This window comes from Chanodichthys erythropterus, chromosome 1 (assembly GCF_024489055.1).
Source record: "Chanodichthys erythropterus isolate Z2021 chromosome 1, ASM2448905v1, whole genome shotgun sequence".
Classification (NCBI taxonomy): domain Eukaryota; kingdom Metazoa; phylum Chordata; class Actinopteri; order Cypriniformes; family Xenocyprididae; genus Chanodichthys; species Chanodichthys erythropterus.
In genome coordinates this window covers 21,392,523-21,419,452 of record NC_090221.1, presented here as the reverse complement: position 1 = coordinate 21,419,452, position 26,930 = coordinate 21,392,523, and the positions used below count along the sequence as shown (strand labels likewise).

The following is a 26,930-nucleotide window of genomic DNA, read 5'->3' as shown; positions in this document are numbered from 1 at the left end:
AATAAGCATGAAAGATGAATGTCATTTTTGACCTTTTTTAAACACCACCTGCACTTTTTCCTATGATATGGCTCATGTCACTTCTTCAATCAAATTGATTTGTTTCTGTCATGCCAGAATCGTAAACCCAAGTGTGAGCAACAACTCTAATAACAAAATGGAGAAATATTTCTTTTTTTTCACAAATAATTTTTATTTTTAACATCATCTTAAATTTGTACTACTCATTGGAGTCTCTTTCCAATGCTTTTGTTCATTAACATTCCTGACTTCATACTGAGGTTCCTGGCAGAAAGGCTGCCTCTGTTTTGCCATATTCCTCTGGTTACAGTGTCATGTTGGATGAATCAACCTGTTTGCACACATCCACATGTTTGATTCCACATTTTCAGAAGCTGATGCTCTAATCTGCAATGTCTGGATCCATCTATTTGATGTATTTTGCTACAAAGGCAGCTGCAATGTCCTTGTATGGAGTTTCAGAGTCCGAACGTGTTGGAGGGATTCGACAGACGCCCCGGAAGCGAGGGGATCTCAGGAGCAGGTTATGTGCCAGTCCAACACAACTGGAGCTGAGCCAGTACAGAGACATGGACTATGAATTAGAAAAAACAGAAACAACAAAACAAATCATCAGGAATCCTTAAACCTTTTTTATAATTTGATTTAAATTTTTGAATTAATTGTGCTGTTTTTCATGAAGCAAGACCAACATCATGAGAAACTTCTCATGTATTGCTCTTATATAAGAAAGGACTGGAGACATAACACAAATACATCTATGACAGATAGATAAGCCCGAGACATCGATTTTTACATCTGCAGGAGATATCACAGGTAAGTTGTACAACATCTCTTTCCTTTGTAACCAGTATCAGGTGGGCTTCAAAAAAACAACCCTTCGTACGCCCATTTTGCCCAATATCAATAGCATCAGAGCACAGAGCTTATCTGTCAAGGTACAGAAGACATCATGTACGACTGTTGTCTTCTTCTTTGGAAAAACATCACTTAAAAACGTGAGTGATATACAGTATATTCATGTCATACATGTTGAAACATGTAAAGCTACTGTATACAGATACAGCAGATAATGGTTGATTGCGCCGGGATACTTACTGACGGGACTGTGGCGGCTATAGGGATCATCACCAGAGATATTCCTCTGATGAAGTGTGTCACATACTTCTGGAACTTTGAAGGCTCTAGTTGTCTCAAGGCGAATATCTGGAAAAACAGATCAAAAGAAAAAGATAAGAAACAAGCAAAATATTCACGAACCTCATAAACCCTGCCAAGAACAAGTCATATTTCACCCCAATTTTTAAACATAAATAAATAAATAAATAAATAAAAATAAGAAAATACAATCCAATGAGACAAATAAATTGGTAACACTTTACAATAAGGTTTCATTTGTTAAAATTGCTTATTGGTTATATTAGTTAAAGGATTAGTTCACCCAAAAATGAAAATTCTGTCATCATTTACTCCGTCATTTCAAACCTGTAAGACTTTTGTTCATCATTGGAACACAAATGAAGATCTTTTTAATGAAATCTGAAAGCTTTCTGTCCCTCAATTGATAGACTACACAACTACCATTTCGATGCCTCAAAAAGAGATCGTAAACCTAATCCATAAGAATTGAGCAGTTTAGTCCAAATTTTCTGAAGAGACTCGATCGTTTTTTTTGATGAACAGATTTAATTTGGGCTTTTATTAATATATAAACTGATCAGCGAACATAAACAGAAGCTCAACTGAACCCGAAAGACTAAACCGCTCAATTCACATGGATTACTTTTCCGATCTCTTTATGAACTTTTTGAAGTGTCAAAGGCGTAGGCTGTCTATGGAGGGACAGAAAACTCTCAGATTTCATCAAAAAGATCTTCATTTGCGTTCCAAAGATGAACAAAAATCTAACGGGTTTGGAATGACATGAGAGTGAGTAAATTATTAAAAAAAAAATTTTTTTTTTTTTTTTTTGGTGAACTAACCCTTTAAATTTATATGCTGACAGAAAAATTTGTAATGAATTATTTTTTTATAAATAAATATATATATATATATATATATATATATATATATATATATATATATATATATATATATATATATATATATATATATATATATATATATATATATATATATATATATATATATATATATATATATATATATATATATATATATAAATATATATATATATATATATATATCTATATATATATATAATGTAAATATTTCATTTTTGACTCTATAAATAGTTCATATAGCCAAGTTTCAAGTGCAAAGAGAAATCAAACGGAAAGTTAAATGTATTGTTAATTACATTAATATGAGGTAGCAAGTCCAAAAGTGCCTCACCTCTGTGATGATCAAGTTGATGAGGCCAAGAGAAACAGGCATGATCCAGGTAGAGTCTGGGAGAGTGAGGTCTGGGAACCACAGAGCGCCCCCTGTTGCTAAACCTGCTTCTGAAGCTGATGAATGTGCAGAAATATGTACGTTAGTTCAATAAAAGCCTCTCTTCAGTTGATTATGTTAGATGCATTGCTAAATACAAGCAGCTAAAGAGCAAATCTGGAAAACGTAATAGACCAATGGATGTGACTCACCCAGGAGAACATGTCCCATTCCCAGGCTGAGATTACGCAGGGCCAGAGACAGACACACCCACATGGGCAGCTGGACCCAGATCAATAAACTGGCCTTGAATGGGTGGCAGTTATCTCGAACATAAAGCTCAGACACGATTCGCTTCAGATTCTTCTTGAAATGAAACCTGTGGATGCAGTTGTTGTAATAAGGCAAACGGTTGATTGAATCCTTCAAAGTTTTAATGAGAAATAAATAAAGTGGAAGTGAATCTTGTTTTGCATTAAAAATATATGAACTGCTTAAAAATGCTGAATACACCTTTCATTATAATATTATTATAATAATATTTTTAAAAATTTACTGGTTTTCTTTCACCATTGGCAGGTAATTTTTTAAAATTTGATTCAAATCTCACAAAAACAAAATTCCAAATGAGTAAAAAACAAACAAAAAAATACATTTAATAACATGTATTCTCTGAAAACAAGTCTTAATATCTTATGCAGTTTTGCTTCAAGTAAATTAAAACAAAATAATTTTGCAGTGAAATGAGACTCCTGACTTTCTGAGGCATTTAGTATGGGTTTTTCATATGATACAAAGACTTTAACCCAAGACAGAGGCTGCGTCCCAAATCGCATAGGTCACTATTATATAGCAGGCGAAAAATAGTATATGACAAGTATGTCCAAATTCACAGTACTCATAAAAGAGTAGGCAAAAAGTACCCGGATGACCTACTACTTCTGGTGAGATTCTGAAGTGAGCATACGATTGACGACTATCCCATGAGGCCACAGGCCAGGGTTTGTGAATGCCAGTAAAGCGACGCAACTGATGCAGGTAGGTCACATATATAAATATAGGTCACATATATAAAACATACTTTTTAGCACTCACTCTAGAGAGTATGTGATTTTTGGACACAGCCATACTAGATGGCATGAAGAAATGATCTCCTACCTGCATGTTTTCTCTGACCAGCCCTTCTCTTTGGCTTTCACAGAGATCTCAAAGCGTAACTGGCGGGCTAACACAGCAATCTCCTTCTGCAGAGCTTCAACCTAGCTGAGGCAAAAGGGCACAGGGTTTATTTTTTTCCAGCCTGAACTCCTTTTTAAGTATTTTCAACAAAGTCCCTGGCCTATGAAAGCAGTAATTCACTGGACACTACCACTGGTACTAAAAAAATAAATACAGCTTAGAAGGACCAGTCAGTGTTCAGTGAATCAGTTTAATAAAATTATAACATTTTCAGATACAGACACCAACACACATATTTTCAATGACTACAGATCAAACTTGAATTAAAAAGGACAAATGATTTGGCCTCATCTCTGTTTGTTTAGATATCAAGATATCAGTTTAAAGAGATGATCTGACATTCTACAGCTAATGTTCTCACACTCTGGGACATCAGTAGGGAAGGAAGAAGGAGGGGGAGCACATTCTTTTTGTTTCAGTCCTCCTTTTTGGCAAGAGAAACATCACACAGCTGAGATTTTCAATAAGGCACATGACCTCTAGTGTTTACTCTGTGATATCTGCTGATCTCCAATATGTGCCTCCCATACTGCACTAAGTACAGAAAAACAAAGAAATTCACACGAGAACTGGCTCAATGATTCACTTTTAACCTAGTCATTTTGCATCCTTATTGAAAGGGACATAATGTGAAAAATATTTTTTGTAAGTTTTTAAAATCTGTGTTTGATGTACCATCCATTCACAAGGCAAAGCTCCATTTCTAGCCCACTCAGACCATTTATGAAAATTAAAAATATTCAGAAATCACCACAACGAGAACTGTATCATGGAATAGATGTCCATTGCTTGACACTTTAAGTGACAGTGACATGACATTAAATTCACCTGATCCAGCTAATCAAATCAGGCTTATTTGAAAACTACAGGTATGTGTGTTGGAGCAGGGTTGGAACTAAACAGGGCTGGAACCTGATTTGCACACACATTAGGAGCAGTGAGTAGTGAACACACACACACACACACACACACACACACACACACACACACACACACACACACACACACACACACACACACACACACACACACACACACACACACACACACACACACACACACACACACACACACACACACACACACACACACACACACACACACAAGTGGGCAGCCATTTGCTGTGGCACCCAGGAAATGATTGGGGGTTAGGTGCCTTACTCAAGGGCACATTTCCTGTCTGTATTAAGATTCGAACCCACAACTTTTGGGTTACCGGTCTGACTCTCTAACCATTAGGCCACGACTGCCCATTTTTATTGTCTATCGCATCTTGTTAGCACAAAGTGTCAGAAATGAGGTGGAAAATGGCCATAAGTAGACTTTAAAAAAGGAATTATGAAAAGGCATATAATGAAATTCTAGAGAAAGAATATATCATCATTAAGAAAAGACAAAATGGGCTTGTGAACAGAGCTGGGTAGTAACAGATTACATGTAATCTGGATTACGTAATCAGATTCCAAAAATCAAGTACTTGTAATTAGAGTAAACTACTTTTTAAAATACTTGTAATCAGGCTACAGTTACTTTTTTATGTATTACATGATTACATATTATTTACACAATGGCAGTAAGTTGTTCACAAATCATTGATTCTCCTAATTTTTTAACATTTATGTTTTTTTCATAATAAACCTGCCGCTTATGTACGTTTGTGATTCTTCGAGTTTTTCCGGCGGTGAGGGGGAAATATAGATGAATATATATGAAATAATATAATAATAATAATATATATGAAATATAGATTAAATATTTGAAGTAACAGTGATATTGCTGTGAATATTTCATGTTTTACAATATTTGTTTTTGTAATGCTGCTGTTTTCTAAATTTACTTAATTTTAAGTAAATTTGTTTTAAAATCATAAGATTTTGTTTTATTCAGTGTTACTAACAGGTACATTAGTGTTAGTATTTTGAAGTATTAACTGTCCATACACTGCACTTTTCAAGAATCTGTTGAGGTTCTTGTTATATTGTTTGGAATATATTTTGTATATTCCAAAATGTATCTGTCAAAATAGTACAAGATTATCCTACAATATATGTGACATCAAATAAGGGTTAGCACAAAGTAATCTAAATGTAATCCAAAAGTAGTCAGATTACGTTACCAAAAATGTAAAATCTAAGAGATTATATTACAAATTTTGCCATGTAATTTGTAATCAGTAACTGATTACAATTCATAAGTAATCTACCCAGCTCTGCCTGTGAATTAGAAGAAATAGGTGAAAAGTATTTGATGACAATATACTCATCACAACATACACTACCATTCAAAAGTTTGGGGTGAGTAAGGATTTTTTTGAAAGAAATGAACACTTTTATTCAGCAAGGATGCATTAAATTAATCAAACGTGACAGTAAAAAGCATTTATAATGTTATAAAACATTTCTATTTCAAATAAATGTTGTTCTTTAAAACTTTTTATTCAAAGAATCCTGATTTTTTTATTATCATTGTTTCCATAAAAACACTAAGCAGCACAACTGTTTTCAACATTGATAATAATAATAATAAATGTTCCTTGAGCACCAAATCAGCAAATTAGAATGATTTCTAAAAGATCATGTGACACTGAAGACTGGAGTAATGACGCTGAAAATTCAGCTTTGCATTACAAAAGTAAACTTAAAAATAAATATATTCAAAAGAGAAAACAGTTACTTTAAATTGTAAAAATATTCCAGTTTTTATTGTATTTTGATCAAATGAATGCAGCCTTGGTGATCATAGCAGGCTTCTTTCAAAAACATTAAAAAATCTTACCACCCCAAACATCTGAATGGCTGTGTATAGCTAAAACAAAAAACAAAACACCATTGCTAACAAGATTTTACGCAACCAAAGATCCAGACATAGAAAACGGCTGCAACAGCCTCTTGCTGTAATGACCTGGCTGCACCTTTGCAATGATGATCGACTGATAGATTCCCAGGGGGAGAGTGATGGCGGTACGCAGAGCCAGTGTAGTGCACACGATGCTGGCCCACCACGGCAGTCCCGTCATCTGATGAGCGGACACAAGGAGCTGCTCTGTGAGGTATACGGGTGTGGAGTCTGCAATGCTCTCATACCAGCTTGAGCGGTCTGTGGTTATAGTTCTTCTGGGTTGAAGCCCCAGGGCCAGTGTGATGGAGGGATGTCCAGCTAAGAGGGGTGACCTGCTGCAGAGAGGCTTGATGGTTTGAGTTTTGCTGTCCAGGCAGGAGAAACCCTGAGAGATGCTTCTGATGTCAGGCCTCAGAGTTGCTATGTTGCTTTGGCGACATATCCGTAGAGTCACAAATGTCGCTGACCTGGTAAGCTTCAGCCACATCATTATGGATGAACCTCTGAAAAAAATAACCTCAAAGGATCAAGGAGGAATCTCAGAAATGTCTGCACACAAAAGCTAAACCCTTCTGTTTCTAGTTTTGCAGACATTATGAACAGATCAAACTATTCTAGTTGGCATCACCTTAATTGCATATCCTGTGTTTGGACTTCTCTGTAGAAAACATCTTGCTTTTGTTTGTGCACATGTTTACTAATTGTTTAAAGGTATAATGTTAACAACATGCAAGTATTGATTGCTCGTTGCCTGCCTATGATTAAAGATTAGTTTGTGTCATTTTTATTGAACACATTTCAAACTATGATATGTATATCATAGCCAGTTATGTTTCATATACTTTAGCTCACTCTTGGTCTTGACACACAAACATGCCATATATTAGATAATTCACCTTTTTGTGTTAAAAAATTCTAAGATTTTAATTAAACAGACTAGTCATTTTACAATAAAACTCAACCCATGGAAACAAAACTGTGTGAAAAACACCAATTAAAAATATTAAAATGCTTATATATATAAAATCATCAGTCATAACACCTTTAACCTGGTCAGACTGTTACAGTAAATTTACCGGCTGCTGGTCAACTGGAAGAAACGTAACAAAATCCTCACTTTCGTTTGCGGTTCCAAACTTTAGATAAGCAAGTTGTTTATCACATCATTTTCGCGTTGAATATTTAGTAAAAGATAATTTATTTTTCACCGTATGTACACATTCATCCTTTACATTCGGAATGTCAAAATGATCCAGGCATGACAAGTCGCTTGAATATGACGTCATGTATTTCGCAAAACATTTGCGTCACTGAGTCGCTCACTTTTTATTTAAAACAAATAGTTAGGAATGTATCACAAGTATTACAAAAGACAGAGTAGATTCAATGTATTCTGAAAGCATATTTATTTATTTTTCTATAAATCTGTACCCTATTGAAATCTCCAAAACCACCACAGCGCCATCTGTTGACAGTCACAGTTTAAACAGAGACAGTGGCGTCCATATAAACGGCACTAGGCCAAGTTCATTCATATTGTTTACTTCGAGAAGTATTTTATTACAAAAGTTTAGTTATATACAAATGATATCCATTTCATTCGGATCTCTGTAACTGCTCATATTTGGACATTGAGGTATGCTTTTGTATGTTTATCTTAATACCAGTGGTGTTATTGCTGTTTTTTAATTTTTCGTTTGGCAAGTTTCCTTAAAAACAAAACATCCAAGTGCTTTCATGAGCATTATATTCGGTATATATTTCAGCAGATATCAACTCTTGATGACTTTCAAGGTTACAATATATAGCAAAACAAAATATAAACACTGAACAGTTAAAGAAACCATTTGACAAAACATCAGTTCCAGACTGAGATGTTGTATTTGCAACTCTATGCACAAATGTGGGCACAGATTAGCATAAAAACCAAACTTTCCAACAACAGCATCGTTGACATTATTAATAACAGTGTCTAGTATAAAAGTATAAAACAGTTTTGAGACATTTTTGTGTGTAATTTAATTTACAAATCCTCAAATGTATAATATACAATGTATGTTACCATAGAAAAAGGCAAATCCATTTACAGGCCCATTTAAATTGCATTTGCCATGGACATTGATACAGTTTAATTCTGTACTTGGCCAGCAGGTCAGAGGTTAAAGGTCAGTCTAGTTGTGGGCCCCCCTAGCCCTGCGCTGCTGTGACATCCTGCGTTGGTTAATAAGCTTAGTACTGGCACGCAGTTTCCGTATGCGCAGCTGCCGGAGTCTAAGCTGCAGGTCTTTGGGAATCTTGCCGCCCTTGGCCAGGATCTCTCTCAGCCGCTGTTTTGGTGTCTTGGTAAGGTGGAAGTCGCAGATAGTGGGGTAATGTTCGTACTCGACCCTGCAACTTCGAGTGGCAGGGAAATATCCCTCTGCAGTCACCGTGATGTCATATTCACCCGGGTTCAACAGACGCCAGAAGTCTCCATCAAAAGCTGAAAAATGACAGGAGAATCTTTTTATTTTTACAGATTGAACAAATGAGAGTTTATAATGTTTTTATTATTTATTCAAGTAATGCATCATTTTAATTATAATATAATTAATAGTATTACCTGTTAATTTTTAGTATTACCTGATCTTATGTGATGGTCGATGTCATCCACTTTGATAATGGCATCAGCGATGCCGGCTTCAGTGTCTTTGTCCCTAACCACTCCTTTGATTCCTCTGTGCACCTGATGACAAATATTGACAAACAGATTGGTTGCACATTGTCCTGACATATTCAGGTGTCTAGACATGACATATAAGATTAATTGCTTAATGTTTAGTGGTTGCTGGGTTTTTGTATGCGATATGTTGTACCTGCTCCATGTAGACAAGGAGAGATTCTTTATTGTTCTCCCATTCTATAGGCAGCTCACTGACATGAGGGAACTTATCACAGGACAGCTCCACGGTCACCTCAAAACAGTTGGTGTGCAGGTAACTGAAGTCATTCATACCTACAGAAGAAGATGGGTCACATGAAGCGTTAAATGCATGTAATCAGGGTTCACACACACACACACACACACACACACACACACACACACACACACACACACACACACACACACACACACACACACACACACACACACACACACACACACACACACACACGTTTGTTTTTGTCAATTGTGGGGACTTTCCATAGGCCGCAATGCATTTTATACTGTACAAACCGTACTTTCTTTCCTCCTACCCTACCCCTAACCCTAAACCTAACCATCACAGGAAACTGTGCACACCTTTATTTTCTCACAAAAACATCATTTAGTATTTTTATTAATTAATTTACATTGTGGGGACTGGCGGCTGGTCCCCACGATGTAGGTGAACTCAGGTTTATACACACACACACACACACAACAGTCCGAAGGTTTGGGGTCGATAAAATTTTTGTCTCTAATGCTCACCAAGGCTGCATTTATTTGATCAAAAATACAGTAAAAACTAATATTATGAAATATTACAATTTAAAGTAAGTTTTCCATTTAAATATATTTTAAAATGTAATTTATTGCTGTGATGGAATAAATTTTCAGCATCATTACTCCAGTCTTCAGAAATCATTCTTCTGATTTGTTTCTTAAACATTTCTTATTATTGCAATGTTGATGAATAGACATTTCAAAAGATCAGCATTTTTTTTAAACAAATATTTTGTACCATTATAAATGTCTTTACTTTTGATCAATTTTACGCTTTTGATCAATTTTATGCATCCTTGCTGAATAAATGAACTTAAATGATTTTAGCAAATGGCTGCAATATAACAAAGAGTGAAAAATTTAAGGGGGTCTGAATACTTTCCGTACACACTGTGTGTGTGTGTAATATATATATATATATATGTGAAGTTTTATCAGCAAAGAGCATGATCTCAAAAGCCACAATAGCAGCAGTACTCACTGCCTGGCACAGTGTGCCAGTTCGCTCCATTAATAATGTTATTGTAACGAAGGAAGTCCTCATTGTGGCAGGGCCTTCGGTCTGGGTTGGACATCACATGATTGGTGCTTGCATAAACGGTGGCCAGCCAGCGGAAAAAGCTGTCATCAGGGGTTGGTGTGTGCTCTTTAGGGGCCCAGTCTTTGGTCATGTCAAAAGGGTAGGTGACCACCAGCTCTCCTCCATGCAGGTTAGCGCTGAGAACAAATGGTATGGTCTGCATCCAGCTGATGACGGCTCTCGTTTCTGGAGCCACCTTCAATATAAAGACCAAAATAATTGATAAAAGACCAAAATAATTTATCTAAAATATTATGGCAAAATTACATGAATTATCATTTTAAGTCATTTAAAGATGGGAAGGGTGTGAGATCCCATATATGATCTTTACAGGCCTACTTTACCATAGCGTCTTCTGAAGTGTAGTGCTCTGGAATGGGAAAGTAGTGATTGATTAGTTTCGACTTGTCTGTTTCTAGTTCGATGGCATCCCACATCACTGTGTTCAGATCTGCAAAGTTGTGATTCATGTCAATGCCTTCATAACTATAGCGACCCAGTGCCCACCCGGCCAGCTCTGAACCCTGTAAAACAAAACACAAGTGTTATGAAGTTGTTGATTTATTGAGCTTGTTTAAAATATTTAAGATTAATTATATTATAAAGGTTATTTAGTGTGCAATGAATAATGTTATGATGGTTATATGATGCATGTACAGTACGTTTCAAACATTTGGGGTCAGTAAGATTTTTATTATTTTTTTTTTTATTATTATTTGGAAAGAAATTAATAGAAATGAAGTATTTGGCAAGGATAATGTTACAAAAGATTTCTATTTCAAATAAAAGCTGTTTCTTTATATTCATTAAAGAATCCTGAAAAAATGTATCATAGTTTTCACAAAAAAATGAGGCAGCACAACTGTTTTTGACATTGATAATGATTCTTAAGCATCAAATCAGTATATTAAAATGATTTCAGAAAATTCAGAATATCCATTGCTTTCCCCACTCTACCTTTTTGTAAGCCATTTCATAGCCATCAGGGTTCATCGAGGGTAGAAGATGGATGCGTGTCTCTTTGACTAGGTGAACTATGCGCTGATTTCCACGTTTGTACTCCTGGCATATGTACTCCATCAGGTTGAGCAGTACTTCCCTCCCGAGCACTTCGTTTCCATGCATACCGGCCACATAGCGGAACTCAGGTTCACCTGCAGGGGGAGCCAAACTGTTTTTAGATTGTTATGCTCCTTCACAGAAGTTAGATTAGGTGTGTGCAGTTATTAGGAGTGTTATGGTACTTGTATAGACAGATGTGGGGCTCTGTTTTGAAATGTAACTCCATGCTTTGCCCAGATTCTCTACACCTCCTCTATACAGTGTGCTAACAGAGGTGTCTGAAATCTGGCACCCCCTCTCTAGCAGCTCAGAGAGGCAGAAATCTCTGCTTGTCTGTTAAATGTTTTGTTTTCAAGATCAGTTCTTTTCATAATTTGTCAGGCCAACATTTTTTGTTTTAAAATTTTAAGGGTTATTTATTAGTGCTCACTTATTTAGCTTGTGATTAAAGGTACACTATTGTTTTTGCTTTATTGGCAGTGGACAATTTTCAAATTTCTGGGGTTCTCAGAAGTGGAAGACAACAAATATAATTTTTGCATTCCAGTTTGCTTCAATAGAAAAATACAAAAAAGGGAGAAAGACATCAGCATTGTATTCAGCATCCCTCAGCCATTGTATTAGAAACACTCACACAGCAGGCATTAATGACCAGGTAATATAACACTGTATAATATAACAGTGTAGTGTTATAAATATACATAAAATAAAATAAACAAATTACAAGATTTGCGTTGTAAATAACTGTGGAAATGCATCATCACAGTCTGTGAAAAGGGTCTATAGCCACGGACTTTAGTGACACTTATTGGAGTGGATAATTTAAAAGTAAAAACTTAATTTCAGTTTTCGATTATATTGTAGAAACGCCCATTTTACAACAGTATTTGCCACCATTGATTAAAGTATTTCACAAATGACAGTGTTTGATAGCTGGTCTACAGAGAGAAGGTGAGTAGCATTCAGTAGTTTACCATTATGTAAAATAAAAGCAACTATTTTTAAGCCACTGATATTACTGGAGGCTTGATCCAATGTGACCATTTTCGACATTTGTCAAAAGTATCATGCATTTCTTTTTGGTGTAAAACTGGAAGTGGGGGAAAATGCTTTTTATGTAACATGTTTGAGAATGCTGATAAATTAGTAGCTTGCTAAAACATAAAAATGAATATGTAGTCAATTGTATCTGTCTCAGAGAAGCCATGCTTACATGATGATAAAGAAGAATTTAGGGATTCATGGCCTTTTTCATTTATAATACCTTGAAATTTAGGATACAATGAAAAAAACAGGCACATTTAATGTGCCATCTTTCTGAATTTTTAAGCAAAAACAGGAAATAGCTCATGTGCTCTTGAGCTGCATCTGTGCATATCTGACCAAGCTTGGCTGATTTACTTCTATAAATATTGATTCGGCTTGCAGCTTGCTGCCTCTTTGTCAGTCAAGAGGAGCACAAGTTGCGTCTGTTTTGACAGTGAAACTGAGCGTCATTAGGTTCAGGTCCTCTGGAAGGTTAAATTCCCCCTCCTCTTTCTCTGCACTATTTGGTTAACAGTCGACCCATTCAGTCTCTGCAATCTGGCTCTCGTTAGCCCCACTGAGAAAACATGATCCATCCCACCAAAGAGGAGGAATTTCCAGAGAAGTAACTAACTGAACTTTGACCCCCACATCCAGAACACAACATTGATATGCCATTGATTTAAAGGGATAGTTCACCCAAAAATGCAAATTCTGTCAGCATTTACGCCCCCTCAAGTTGTTCCAAACCTGTATAAATTTCTTTGTTCTACTGTACACTAGTAAAAATACTATGGCAGTCAAAGTGTACACTTTGTGTAGAGCAGAACAAAGAAATGTATATAGGTTTGGAACAACTTGAGGGGGAGTAAATGATGACCGGAGGCGTTTCTCAATGTCAAGGAAGGATCCTCAGAAGCCAGAATTTCGAGGATGCTACGTCATCGACATCCGTTGAAGGACTGTTCCAATGTCGAGGATCCTTGGAATTTCAAACAAGGACTGAGTCCTTTGTTAGAAAAATATCCCATATACAGGAAAGGATGCATATGTGTAGCCTTCGCGCTCTAAAATCACCCACAATCCTATGCGCGCAGCTTTGCGATCTTGTCGCAAAAATGTCGGACGTTAGCGGGCAATATGCTTTCAAATGTAAGGATATTTACGTTACCAAACATTTGTTATAACTGTAGTAAATATGTCAGATAAATAAAGTTTAACGTTTAAATGTCAGTACAAATTACTATCGTATTGATATTATAAATTATACAAATACAAATTACGTTATTGATGGCTAACTGAACCGGACCGTCATTTAACAATTGTTAGCTTGGTTGCCGTCACCGGCATTTCTTTTACCTTTTCACTGACGTAATGACGCAATGACATGCACTTGCTAGTCTGTTCCATTTACGTGTTCTCCGAATGCTAAAGAGGAGCCTCGCTTAGCCTCTGAAGGAAGTGACTTGGAAGGACCAGACCTGCCAAGGAAGTATCCTTGACATTGAGAAATGCCTAGAGTTTTCATTTTTGGGTGAACTATCCCTTTAAATGCAGACAAGATATGCACAAGTCTGGAAAACCTTGAAACAACAAGCGACTGATTCGTATTGAGTGTGCAACCAAACAAAAAAATGATATACCCATCAGACAGGCTAGGAAAAAATGAGAATGTCTCCTCTCCTGTGTAGAGCACAGTACTCATGATCTACAAGTAAAAAAAAATCATTCTCCATAAAAACATAATTTTTTTTTACCAATAACTTATACATTTTTTTAAGGCGGATGTGTCATGAACTCAGGTTTTTATTATTTGATGGTTTGTTGATTTGCTTCCTTTAGTCAATTTAATTTCAGCCTATTTTTTTGTCAAATCACGTTTTATATAAATAATGATGTAGTTCATTTCTGCTGTACAGCAGCTCTTAAAAGAAAATGGTGTCATTGTTCTGCTGAGGTCAGTTCAGTGTTGATTCAGTTCTGATTCAGAACTGAATCAACACTGAATTCAAAGATTGATTCAGATCTTAACACATCGCAACTGTGTTAAGATCATCAAATATGAAATGAGTTCAGTTCATCTATAAAGCAGCTCTAGAGAAAACTGTGAATGATGTAACTGAGTTAGTCTCTCACAAATGACACATATATGTGTGTGTATTTATAAAATATATATCAAATAATATCAAATGATAAATCTTCTTTAGACACAAAGATTTTTAACATCCTATAGCTTGAAGAGGGCTTGTGTCGTTTGCCCTTAAATTTACTCACAAAACAAGTTTACTGAGTTTTTCTTATCAGTATAGTATAGTACATTGAAAGCGAGCTGAAGAAAATGTTTATATTACAACAAATGTAAAATATTGGTTTTAATTCTAATCAGTTGTTTGACATTGTACCATTATTTTTGTATTTAGTTGTCATTCATTCACTGATCCATTATAGTTAATTTCATCAGATTTTAAGGACACAGTTTTGGACCTTTTTGTTCTTTTAATATTGTGATTCACGTTGGAGCTGGTCGATTTAGTTTGAGGCATACAACTTGAGAATCAAGGCTGTGTTTGGTCACTGTTGCATTTATTTTGTCTCTATATTTATATATCAAAACAGATTTGAAAAGATTAATGGTTCATTTGGGTGGAGATCAGACAATGAAACTGAATAGGAAAGGACTGTCAATACGAAAAAGCGGTTATGACAATAATGACATTTAGGTGTGTTATTTGACCTCAGACATGATCCATGTGGCTTGGAAGACTAGAGCACACAAATGCACTTTCATACTGTTCTCATTTCATAAGCACAGCCAACATAAAGCTAATCTGTTTCCAAAGAGGCCATAACTTGTGGTTTCTTGTAGGCTGGCATTTCTCCATTGTTCCCGTAGAGACTTTAGATTAATCAAATCAGATTTCCTCTTAAGCAGAATCGCCACATGCTTTGATCCACTTGTGAAATGCTCTATGATTTTATAACACCGGATGAGGTTATTTCTTCCCACTTTCATGCTGTAGACGCTTTTTGAGGTCTGCCGCCACGGCCTTCTGCAATTGCATCCCTGGCTCCAGTCTGCGCTATGAGTGCTGGCAGGAGACGAGTAAACCACTGCCAGAGCTGGCAACCTCACTCACCAAGGAACCAATCTCTAGCCCACAGGCCAATGCAAACACTAGAGTTGCCCAGTGTAAATAGACAGGGCAAATCAGACTGAATGAGAGTGAGTGAAAGAGATGCAGAGGGTTTTTGGGCTATGTTCCAATTGCTCTCGTTGCAGCATAAAAACTGATAACTGTGCCCAAAGAGCACCACAGAAAACTCTATTCCACATACCCTTTGTTGTTACATACATATTTAGTTCATGATTCCTGGCTGCATGTCAATATCCATAGATCACTGGATCTTTGGTAAGTTGTAAGGAACACTATATCAAGTCCAACCTTTGGTTGCGTTAAACTAATAATCATTTGTTTTACTCATGTTTTTGCAGTTTCATGCAATCCAGTTTCAATTTTCAGTCTAGCTGAGGGGGTGTGTTCCGGCGGGAAAGTAACGTCAATGCATACCCTCTATAGTTGGTGGTAGGTTAACTTGTGTTGGGACTCAAACTCACCTAGCTCGTGTTTGCCTGGGTTGTCTGAGATTTCCATCACATACAGTTTAAGGCCCATGTAACTTTTGCCAATGCTGTAAATGCGGGTGATATCAGGACACATCTCGTTCACAGACTTCATAAGCTGAAAGAAAAATGATGTACATAATGTACACTAAGGACACATTAATTCAATAAAATTACAAAGTAAATTACAAAATAAAATTACAAAGTGATAGTAAAGATATTTACAATGTTACAAAACATTTCTATTTCAAATAAATGCTGTTCTTTTGAACTTTCCATTCATCAAAACTCACAAATTTTTTAGCAGCACAACCATTCTCAATGTTTATAATAATAAGAAATGTTTCTTGAGCACTAAATCAGCAAATTATGATTTCTGAAGGATCATGTGATTCTGAAGACGGGAGTAATGATGATTTTTTTTTAAATGATTATTTTAAATTTTAAATATTTCACAATATTACTGGTATTTGATTAAATGCATGCAGCCTTGTTGAGCATAAAGGGATAGTTCACCCAAAAATGAAAATTTATGTTTATCTGCTTACCCCCAGCACATCCAAGATGTAGGTGACTTTGTTTCTTCAGTAGAACACAAATGATGATTTTTAACTCCAACCGTCTGTCTGATCGCGCTCTGACAACTGAAGTAACGTCTAGCACTCATTGAAGTATATGCGAGAGACATCACTGCCGTTGTAAGAGCGCGATCAGACCTCACTAAGCGAGTGCTGAATGCAGTTGGACATAGAGGTGTATTAGAGGTAAAAAATTATATAAATACTGTTCGGTTTCTCGCACAAACTGATCGTTTCGTGTCTTAGGACATCAATGTGTCGTCACGAGCCACAGGGTTTAATTTGGAGTTGTCTGTGCAAGTTTGCAAGTGCAAGTGCGACTCGTATTGATTGTGTTCCCATTCACTCCCAATATTTGACTGACAGACGGCGACGGCTGGAGTTAAAAATCATAATTTGTGTTCTACTGAAGAAACAAAGTCACCTACATCTTGGATGCGCTGGGGGTAAGCAGATAAACATCAAATTTTCATTTTTGGGTGAACTTTCCCTATAAGAGACTTCTTTTAGTAACATTAAAAAAAAAAAAAAAAATCTTACCGATCCCAAACTTCTGAACAGGAGTGTATGACAAAGCAGAGGATCCAGGACTGGAGAATATACTAAAACATTCCTTGCTTTTAACTTTCTGTGTATATTCTGTGTGGTTTTTGTTACCTGCCCGCAGGCTTGTGTTAATGTAGACACTGTTGCATAATGGTGGTCAGACTGACCGCAAGTGATCCGCAAGGCAGCACTCACATACTGATGTGACAATCTTGGAAAATGTTTGTTTTCACGCCAAGGCTGGTTTTTAGATCATGCAGCCTGACTCAAAGACCATCTCTGTCAATCTGCGGTGGATTGTTCTAACATGTAGGGCTCCTCACTTTAAAGAGCAATTGTTTTTTTATGAATCATAATTTTTATTTTCCCTTTCATCAGAAAAACAATACTTAATTTTAAATACATGTAGGTATTGTATCAAGTCATATCATATTTCTAATGGTCAATATGTCAGTGGTTTGCATCATTTCATGCTATCTAAAGGCTTCATCTTTCTCACCTTCCTCATCTCGTTGTAGTTATGATGTCTGAAGTCCAGTTTGTCCTTGGTGCCTTCCTCAGCTTGCCATGGGTAGATATTGTTTGGATCTTAAAACACGATGTACAGTTCATGAACATTGAGGCCCATTCACACCAAGAATGATAACTATAAAGATAACCATAATGATAACTATATTAGCATCCACACCATTGAACAATAACTCTCTGTTTATTCTAAGTGCGTGCTTCAGGTTTGTCATCTTCTGCTTTAAATTCTAGAGCTCTTTAAAGGGTTAGTTCACTCAAAAATGAAATTTGTGTCATTAATTACTCACCCTCATGTCATTCCTTACCTGTAAGACCTTTGTTCATCTTTGGAACACAAATTAAGATATTTTAATTCAAATCTGAGAGGTTTCTGATCCCCAAAAGAAAGCAACATAATTACACATTCAAGGTCCAGAAAAGTAGTAAAGACATCATTAAATTGGCCATGTGACTACAGTGGTTCAACCTTAAAGGAATAGTTCACTCAAAAATGAAAATGATTTACTCACCCTTAAGCCATCCTAGGTGAATCTTCTTTCAGACAAACACAATCGGAGATATATTTAAAAATATCCTCCAAATTTTGAAGACAAAAAAATGAATACATATGACTCCGTAGGGTTAATAAAGGTCTTCTGAAGTGAATCGACTATCCTTATTTAAAACTTTATAAAGTATATTTGACATACGTCCAAAAAGCGTTAACTTCAGCGTAGTACACAATGCCATGGAAGTTAGTGCTTTTTGGAAGTACGTTGAATGCGCATGGCTGTTGTGCCAGAAGTTCCTTATTTTACTTTATAAAGTTTTAAATAGGGATGTTTGTCTTACACAAATGCATCAATTTGCCTTTTTTCAGAAGGCCTTTATTAACCCTTGGAGTCGGTGGATTTATTTTTTTTATGGATGGATGCCTTGTCTTCAAAATCTGGGCAGCCATTCGCAACCATTATCAACCCTGGAGGACTAATGATATTTTTAAATGTATCTCCGATTGTGTTCGTCTTAAAGACAGTCATATACACCTAGGATGAGTAAATCGTGGGATCATTTTCATTTTTGTGTGAACACTTTAATGTTATGAAGCGACAAAAATACTTTCTGTTCCATTGTGTTCTGAACAAAGGTCTGACGGGTGTGGATTCTGATTGGCTGTCAATGTTTTTATCATTCTTCAGCTGGAAAAAAATAATTATGAAAGTGATTTATATCATTCCTCTATGATTTATAGTTATAGCCTCTATCTATCTATTGTTATAGTTATTGTCCTTGATGTGAACATGCCTTTACTGTGGCCATTTTTTATTTGCAGTAGTATATTGTTATCATTTACTTATGTAACCGGCCCTTAACAAGGATGCTAAACACCACACACCTCCTGGGGCCAGGGGAGTGAGGTTTATGATGTGTAAAATAAAGACCTTCCATATGTGAGATCAGTGAAAGGTTTGTGTTTGGAATACCTGGCAGCTCACAGCCCATAATTTCAGCTCTCAGGCAGATGGTCCCATTCTTAAACCAGGTCTGAGGGTTAATGCGTATGTATTGTGCCACCGCCGGTTCGGGCAAAATGGCCAAGACTGGTGTTTCGCTGTCCTTGTTCCCTTCAAACACCTGTTAGCATACAAGATCACTTCTGGTGAGTGATCCTATTGATGCGATCCAAGTGACATTTGCCAGTGGCAGCTGGCACAGTCTATGCCCAAGGAGGGCACACGAGAGGCTGGCACAGTGGAGTCCACAGTGGGCAGGCTATTCTTTTCAAAAGAGCCGCTTAACCTTGCCATCTACTGCCAGCGCCTGCCTCCAACCTCTGTTTGTACAAAAGACCCTGTGCCAGCTGGAAACTGAATGGATATAATGATGTCACAAAGATACTGTGGCTAATATACACTAGCAGAGGTGAATGGCACAACCTACTGTCTGAAAAGGGGGTTTATTTTAGATAAAAATTGTAGGAAAATTGAAGGAATAAATTACATTTTAAAATATATTAAAATAGAAAACGGTTCTTTTAAATTCTATTAATATTTCACAATATTACTATTTTACTGTATTTTTCATCAAAATACAATTGTTATTTTTCATTTTTTTTCAGAGATCAGTATTCCCTGAAAATACTATGGTGAAAATCAAGTTTTTAATGTTGTTTATATGTCTATGTGGTGTTTTTAAAATGCTTTAATACAAACCATGTGCAAAGTCTTATGTAAACACCATTGCTGAGTATTTTCTCCTTAAAACTATAGTGAATTTGAAATCGCTGGTGTCTGTGATGTCAAACTACCTTGTAACCAATTATGTCAATGTGCTGGTGGGCTTTAGCATATCATTAGCTAGCGGGGGGTTTCAAGAGAAACCAGGTTATACTTTTCTGTTGATATGAAAAATTGGGTAGATTGAGCAATATGGCAGGTGTATGATATATATTACAATGTTATGATGAATTATATGCCTTTCTCCACTGACATTCTGACATGGTGAATGGGAACATGGTTTGTATAACATTAGCAACACATTATTAGATGTTTGATAACATAGTCAAGCAAAAAAATAATCATACAAATTACACTTATGTGTCCGATGTTGTAAAGAGCGATACCATTGTGCGGCGTTTACCTCAGTAAGTTGACCGAGTGGATCTCGTCTGAGCTGGCGTGAGCGAGTGGAGGTGGGGCTAATTTGCATATTCATTGTTCCGTGCATATTAAATGAGGCAAGAGTGTAGAGTTACATTCAAGGAAAAATGTTTAAATATGTAATTTTGGTAATCAAAGGTGAGTTTTAAAACAGATAAAATCATTGACTACAGGGGGATTTTAAAACTAAGCTGTATAAATGGCAACTTATTTTGTGTAATATACATTACTGGTCAAAAGTTTGGAATAATTACAATTTTTTTTTATGATTTTTAAAGGAAGTTATTAGAATTTTTTTCTGAGAAATCATGTGACACTTAAAGGGTTAGTTCACCTAAAAATGAAAATTCTGTCATTTATTACTTACCCTCATGCCGTTCCACACCCGTAAAACCTTTGTTAATCTTCGGAACACAAATTAAGATATTTTAGTTGAAATCCTGTGGCTCCGTGAGGCCTCCATAGGGAGCAATGACACTTCCTCTCTAAAGATCCATAAAGGTACTAAAAACATATTTAAATCGGTTCATGTGAGTACAGTGGTTCAATATTAATATTATAAAGCGACAAGATTACTTTTGGAGCGCCAAAAAAACAAAATAACAACTTATTTAATGATGGCCTATTTCAAAACACTGCTTCAGGAAGATTCGGAGCACAAATGAATTAGTGTATCGAATCATGATTCGGATCGTTTGTCAAACTGCCAACGGCTGAAATCACATGACTTTGGTGCTTCGAACAGCAGATTCGATACACTGATTCATTTGTGCTCCGATGCTTCCCTATGGAGGCCTCACGGAGCCATCGGATTTCAACTAAAATATCTTAATATGTGTTCCGAAGATTAACGAAGGTCTTACGGGTGTGGAACGGCATGAGGGTGAGTAATAAATTACATTATTTTCATTTTTGGGTGAACTAACCCTTTAAGACTGGAGTAATGATGCTGAAAATTCATCTTTGACACTACAGGAATAAATTACATTAAATTCTATTAATATTTCACAATATTACTATTTTACTGTATTTTTCATCAAATAAAGTCTTGGTCAACAAAAGAGGCTTCTTTCAAAAACATGGAAAAATTATTCCAAACTTTTGACTGGTAGCGTAGAAAGTAAATAAATAAAATTTAAATAAGACCTTTTTTCTTTCTGTCTGTCTTTTTAAAAAATACAGTTGATAAAGAGAACAACATACCGCCTCTTCTGTCCCGTTCATGCATGGCTTCCATTTAATGGTGTCATTGCTAACCTGAACCTTGAAGGTTTCAACATAGTCCAAGCTACAGAATAAGAGTGACATGTTGTTATTATTGCAATTTACTATTTGTTTTAATTATGATTACAGTTATATAATTATTATATTACAGTAGAGAAATATATATTGATATGAAGTACCTCCATATAGAGCTGCGACCCTGTAGTATCACCGCTGTGAACCGTGTGAGCTTCTTGGCATCTACTTGTAACCATTGGTTCTGGTCTTTATACTGGGCACACCAAGCTCCGTCATAGATATCCCCATCCTCCACACCAGACTGCAAAACAACAACAACAATGAAAGAGTGGTTATGTTAATATATTGTAATATTGTGAAATATTACAATCTCACGTAACATTATACAAGTCTTTACTGTCACTTTTGATCAATTTAATGTGTCCTTGCTGAATAAAATTATTAATTTAACTTAACTGATCCCAAACTTTTAGACAGTAGTGTGTTTATATAGGTTTATTCTGCAGTGTGGCCCACCTGTATGTTGAGTCGGCCCCTGTGTGGCCCCAGACCCATGCGCTTGTAAGAGGAGGCCTGAATCTGCGAGTCTTTAACTTTCAGAGACTCCAGACCCAAAGGAGGACACTCTGAGAAAGCAAAGAGATATGATTTAAAGAGCAGCAAGGAAATAGATAGAAAGACTTTGGTAGCAGAAGCACCACATCATGTGCCCCTTAGATTTTTGAGCCAAGTCGATTTTGAATGCAATTCCTAAAAAAAAAAAAACATTTTAGGGTTACACTTTATTTTACAGTGCCGTAGTTATATTGTAATTAATCAAATAAGTACTGAGTACTATTAATTAACTACATGTACTTACTATAGAGTTACAGTTAGGGTTAGGGCTTGGTTTAGGTTTAGTTACTCGTAATTATGCATAATTTACTGTTATTACTATAGTAAGTACATGTAGTAATATGTAACTACGACACTGTAAAATAAAGTTACCCATTTTAGTAATCCATCCATAAGATTTTACAGTTGGTGCAGCTGCAGAGCAGACAGGAAACTGTTGTTTGAGGAGTTCAGCTTGTCCCATCCGCTTTCCAAATACTTTCTCTCTCTCTCTTTTTTTATATTGTCTTTTGTAGTTGTCCTGTGTGTTTTTGAAGCTTTTAGGATCCTTGCCGTATACTGCTACTCCAATGTGTGAAAACCCCAGCAAAATTGGTTGAGAATGAGATGGATGTGGCCTATAATTTAACTTTGTAAGAAGAGTGGATCTATGTTTGAGTTATAATGACGATTACAGCCATTTTCTATTTTTAACTTCACAAAATAGAAAATGGCTGTAAGAAAATAGCTAAAGCATTGAAAATGACCATTTCCACCATCAATGGGATGTTGTCTCCTGTTTTAAATGCTCGAGCATTTCATTCCAAGTCAACTAAAAATGTTATGAATCTGCCTGGAAGAGGATGTGTGTCTGTGCTGTCTTAATGCATAGTGAGGAGGAGAGTTTGAGTGGCCAAAGACTTTCCAAGTATCACAGCTGGAGAATTGCAGAGATTAGTTGAGTCTTGTTATATCATCTATATTATAGATCAGTGTTTCCATGTCTCAAATTAAAACACTCCTTCCAATGCCACAACTCATCAACTTGTGTATCATATAGAATTCTAATTTCCCACTTGTAAATATGACTTTGCTTGGTAGTTCATGTGCTTAGGACTAGTAATTCTGATATTTCTGACTTCACTGGAAGGGCACATCATTCACAGGCCTTCTAAAACAACTTTTTGATATTAAAGGGTTAGTTCACCCAAAAATGAAAATAATGTCATTTATTACTCACCCTCATGCCGTTTCACACCCGTAAGACCTTCGTTCATCTTCAGAACACAAATTAAAATATTTTTTGTTGAAATCTAATGGCTCAGTGAGGCCTGCAGAGCCACCAATGACATTTCCTCTCTCAAGATCCATTAATGTACTAAAAACATATTTAAATCGGTTCATGTGAGTACAGTGGTTCAATATTAATATTATAAAGTGACGAGAATATTTTTGGTGCGCCAGAAAAACAAAATAACGACTTATATAGTGATGGCCGATTTCAAAAACACTGCTTCATTAAGCTTCGGAGCGTTATGAATCTTTAGTGTCGAATCATGATTCGGATCACGTGTCAAACCGCCAAACTGCTCTGGCGCTCCGAACCGCTGTTTCGACAGAAAAGATTCATAACGCTCCATTTTGAAATTGGAAATTTGAAATGTATTTTTTTTTTTTTTTTTTGGCACACCAAAAATATTTTCGTCGCTTTATAATAATAATATTGAACCACTGTACTCACATGAACTGATTTAAATATGTTTTTAGTACCTTTATGGATCTTGAGAGAGGAAATGTCATTGCTGGCTCTGCAGGCCTCACTGAGCCATCGGATTTCAACAAAAATATCTTAATTTGCGTTCCGAAGATTAACGTAGGTTTTACGGGTGTGGAATGACATGAGGGTGAGTAATAAATTACATTAATTTTTGGGTGAACTAACCCCTTAAATACAAAACTGGTCATAATATGAACATGGGTTGACTCAGCTGCTTTGGGTGCTCTTATAAAAAAAAAAAAAAAAGAAGAAGTATTCATTCCTATGGTAATTCCTCCTAAATAAAAACCCCTGAAGATTTTAGCAATTTGCCATTATGTATTAATTTTTTATGTATACATGCAATAATAATCCTCTCTAAACAGGTTTGTGTTACTCTAATGAACTGGAAACCCCCTTTCCTTCCTTAGTTTATACAGAAGCTTTATGCTATAATAAACAATTTGACTAGTTCATCATAAATTTGTCTTGTAAACAAAATAATTTTCAAAAGCAATACTGACTGACTAACTGCTTGTGATGAACCACATCCTGCTAGGATGTTTAGTTTATATTTATAATAAATATTATACAGTACTTATACAATATACAGTGCAGTAATATACAGTATACAAATGCCTTAAATCAAATCAGTTACAGTATGTATGGGATTCCTTTGTGCAGGAAATCCTGCTCTTGTTGTATATGAATAATTTCCATGTGCATTAACTTCTGCTTGTGGGGCCTTCAGGCTCTTTTTATGCAAGTTTAAGAACTTCTCTTCACTAACGTATCTTTATATGTAGATCTCCCAGTTAACCTTGTGAACTGTTTAACGAGCAAAAAGCTTGGATAGCATTTCCAGAAATGTCTTGTTTGAAACTAGTTTGCATTATTGCAGCTGATTGTGCCTGTTTTGTGTCCGGACATCATGTAAAGTGATCTGGCTCTTGTGTGAGAGAAAAGCACATCTGGTTCTTGTGGGTGAGTCAGTCTGATGGTTTGTGGAGTCAGCATTCCTTACCAATTCATCTGAAAGGGGGGGGGGGATTTCCTGGCACTGCTAATGTTTAGATGCCCAATTACTTTGACCTGGACTATTGTCTTGTTGCTCTTTAAATTGTTTTATGCTCCAAGTGGACAGAAAGCAGGGCTGTGAAATGCCACTGCTTGTCATTAAGAGGTGTTTGGAGAGGTCTAGATGTAATTGGGCTTGTTACACAAACACCTTCCCCTACAAATCAGATAAAACACCCCGGTTCTGCTGTGTTTGTTTCTGCAGAACATAAAAGATCAACTGAGAAGTTAAAAAGATGAGCTGTTGCTTGTGGCGTTTCATTTAGATGATTGATTTATTCTTGAATGACTTGTCTGTCTTCATAATAAAGACTTCAACTGTAGCTTTATATTTCTAGCAGATGTTTTGCACACATCATCATTTTAGTCAACTTGATACAATATGTGGTACATGACCAAGAGATTCGCTCATAATTCTGACCATAGAATTCCTGCAGTTGAATATAATATATGGAAAATCATGCTTTTCAGCTCTGTGGTTTATTTGCTTAGTGGAGAAAACTAGTTCACTGACTGAGTGACCCAATTGGCTTTTGAAACAGGAAAGGACTATTAGTGCTGTGTTTGAATATGGCCCGAATTATGTTACAATGCCTGCATGCATATTTATGAACTATAGTTAGTTTAGTGTTTTTTTTTTTTTTTTTTTTTAGCATGGATGGAAGGATGGATGTCTGGGTGATGTATGTATAGATAGATAGATTGATAGATACTCTCCTTTCTCCTTTATCATGTTTATGATCAAATTGTAACTGCAAATTGTACTGCAATAATTCTATAATTATAATTGTATTATATTATTGCATAAAACACATTTACTTACCAAATACTGGTGGTTGTTCACTTTCTTTTGTGTTCCAAACTCTCCGTTCCACGTTTTTATCAATGTTTTCATTCAGGTCCTCTGTGTGGAAGCGCACTGGGGTGGTCGTCGTCCTTGTGGCTGTGGTTGTTACTGTTGGCTTCACTGTTGTTGGTTTCAGGGCTTTCGTGCTCACCTCTGTCCATTTCAATGTGGGCTTCAGAGCTTTCGTGGTTCCCTTAGTTGACTTGAATGGCTTCACTGTCGTGGGTTTCAGAGCTCTGGTGGTCGCCTGGGTGGGTTTAAATGTCGTGGCTTTCAGAGTTTTGGTGCCACCCTCAGTGGTTTTCAGAGCTCTGGTGGTCGCCTCAGTAGGTTTGACCTTCTTGGAGAATCTGCTTACCTTAGAAGGTGAGATGTTTCCATAAGTGCCGGTGGTTCTGTGTTTAATACGGGCTCTCGCGCTTCCAGTTGCAGAGGTTGTCTGAGTGTTATTTAAATTATATGATGCAGCTATAGATGATTTTTTAAGAGAAGGTGAATTAGTTACTCCTCCAACTAAAACAACAATAAAAGTTAACAAAGATAAAAGTATAACGGTTGGTGCCATGGTTTACTGTTTAGTCCCTACTGTACAATCTTCCCCAGAAATGTTGCTATAGGCTATCCGAACGCACGAACCCCGTAATGTTGCAAAATCACGCGCCACTCGGGTTGCAAATCAAACTTGAGACCATATTGCTTTGAATAGAGGGAGAGAGAATTTGAGGGGGAAATGTGTGCCATAGGCCTACACATTCCTTTACTAAATTTCTTTAATGACGCTTTTTTCTCTCTAGGGGAAAAAAAAAATCATATTTTGAGCATCAAGTCAAATGTTATATTGTTTTAATTCTATTAGGCTACCTGTGACATTTAGT

General features: G+C 36.2%; 2 protein-coding genes across 6 annotated transcripts; both read right to left on the bottom strand.

Moving 5' to 3' along the window:
* Window positions 1-207: 207 nt before the first annotated feature.
* On the bottom strand, window positions 208-7,761 carry cox18 (cytochrome c oxidase assembly factor COX18). Of its 3 annotated transcripts, none has more exons than XM_067381956.1 (7): window positions 7,701-7,761; window positions 6,566-6,995; window positions 3,574-3,674; window positions 2,628-2,794; window positions 2,377-2,492; window positions 1,120-1,227; window positions 208-595 (listed from the first exon to the last, which is right to left on the bottom strand). In XM_067381956.1, the coding sequence occupies exons 1-7, from the start codon at window positions 7,715-7,717 to the stop codon at window positions 428-430; spliced, it is 1,107 nt and encodes a 368-aa protein (XP_067238057.1). In that variant the 5' UTR covers window positions 7,718-7,761; the 3' UTR covers window positions 208-427. The 3 variants fall into 3 exon arrangements, with proteins under 3 accessions (XP_067238057.1, XP_067238066.1, XP_067238075.1); XM_067381965.1 differs by having other exon boundaries at window positions 7,569-7,756; XM_067381974.1 differs by having other exon boundaries at window positions 7,610-7,756.
* A 138-nt stretch (window positions 7,762-7,899) lies between these two features.
* Window positions 7,900-26,677, bottom strand: cpxm1b (carboxypeptidase X (M14 family), member 1b). Of its 3 annotated transcripts, XM_067381944.1 has the most exons (14): window positions 26,414-26,677; window positions 26,032-26,302; window positions 22,298-22,407; window positions 21,943-22,082; window positions 21,743-21,827; window positions 19,364-19,514; window positions 17,872-17,960; window positions 16,243-16,366; window positions 11,496-11,692; window positions 10,883-11,062; window positions 10,440-10,734; window positions 9,348-9,487; window positions 9,115-9,217; window positions 7,900-8,974 (listed from the first exon to the last, which is right to left on the bottom strand). In XM_067381944.1, the coding sequence occupies exons 1-14, from the start codon at window positions 26,618-26,620 to the stop codon at window positions 8,664-8,666; spliced, it is 2,403 nt and encodes an 800-aa protein (XP_067238045.1). In that variant the 5' UTR covers window positions 26,621-26,677; the 3' UTR covers window positions 7,900-8,663. The 3 variants fall into 3 exon arrangements, with proteins under 3 accessions (XP_067238045.1, XP_067238026.1, XP_067238035.1); XM_067381925.1 differs by having other exon boundaries at window positions 26,032-26,677; XM_067381934.1 differs by having other exon boundaries at window positions 19,376-19,514; window positions 26,032-26,677.
* Window positions 26,678-26,930: the final 253 nt, after the last annotated feature.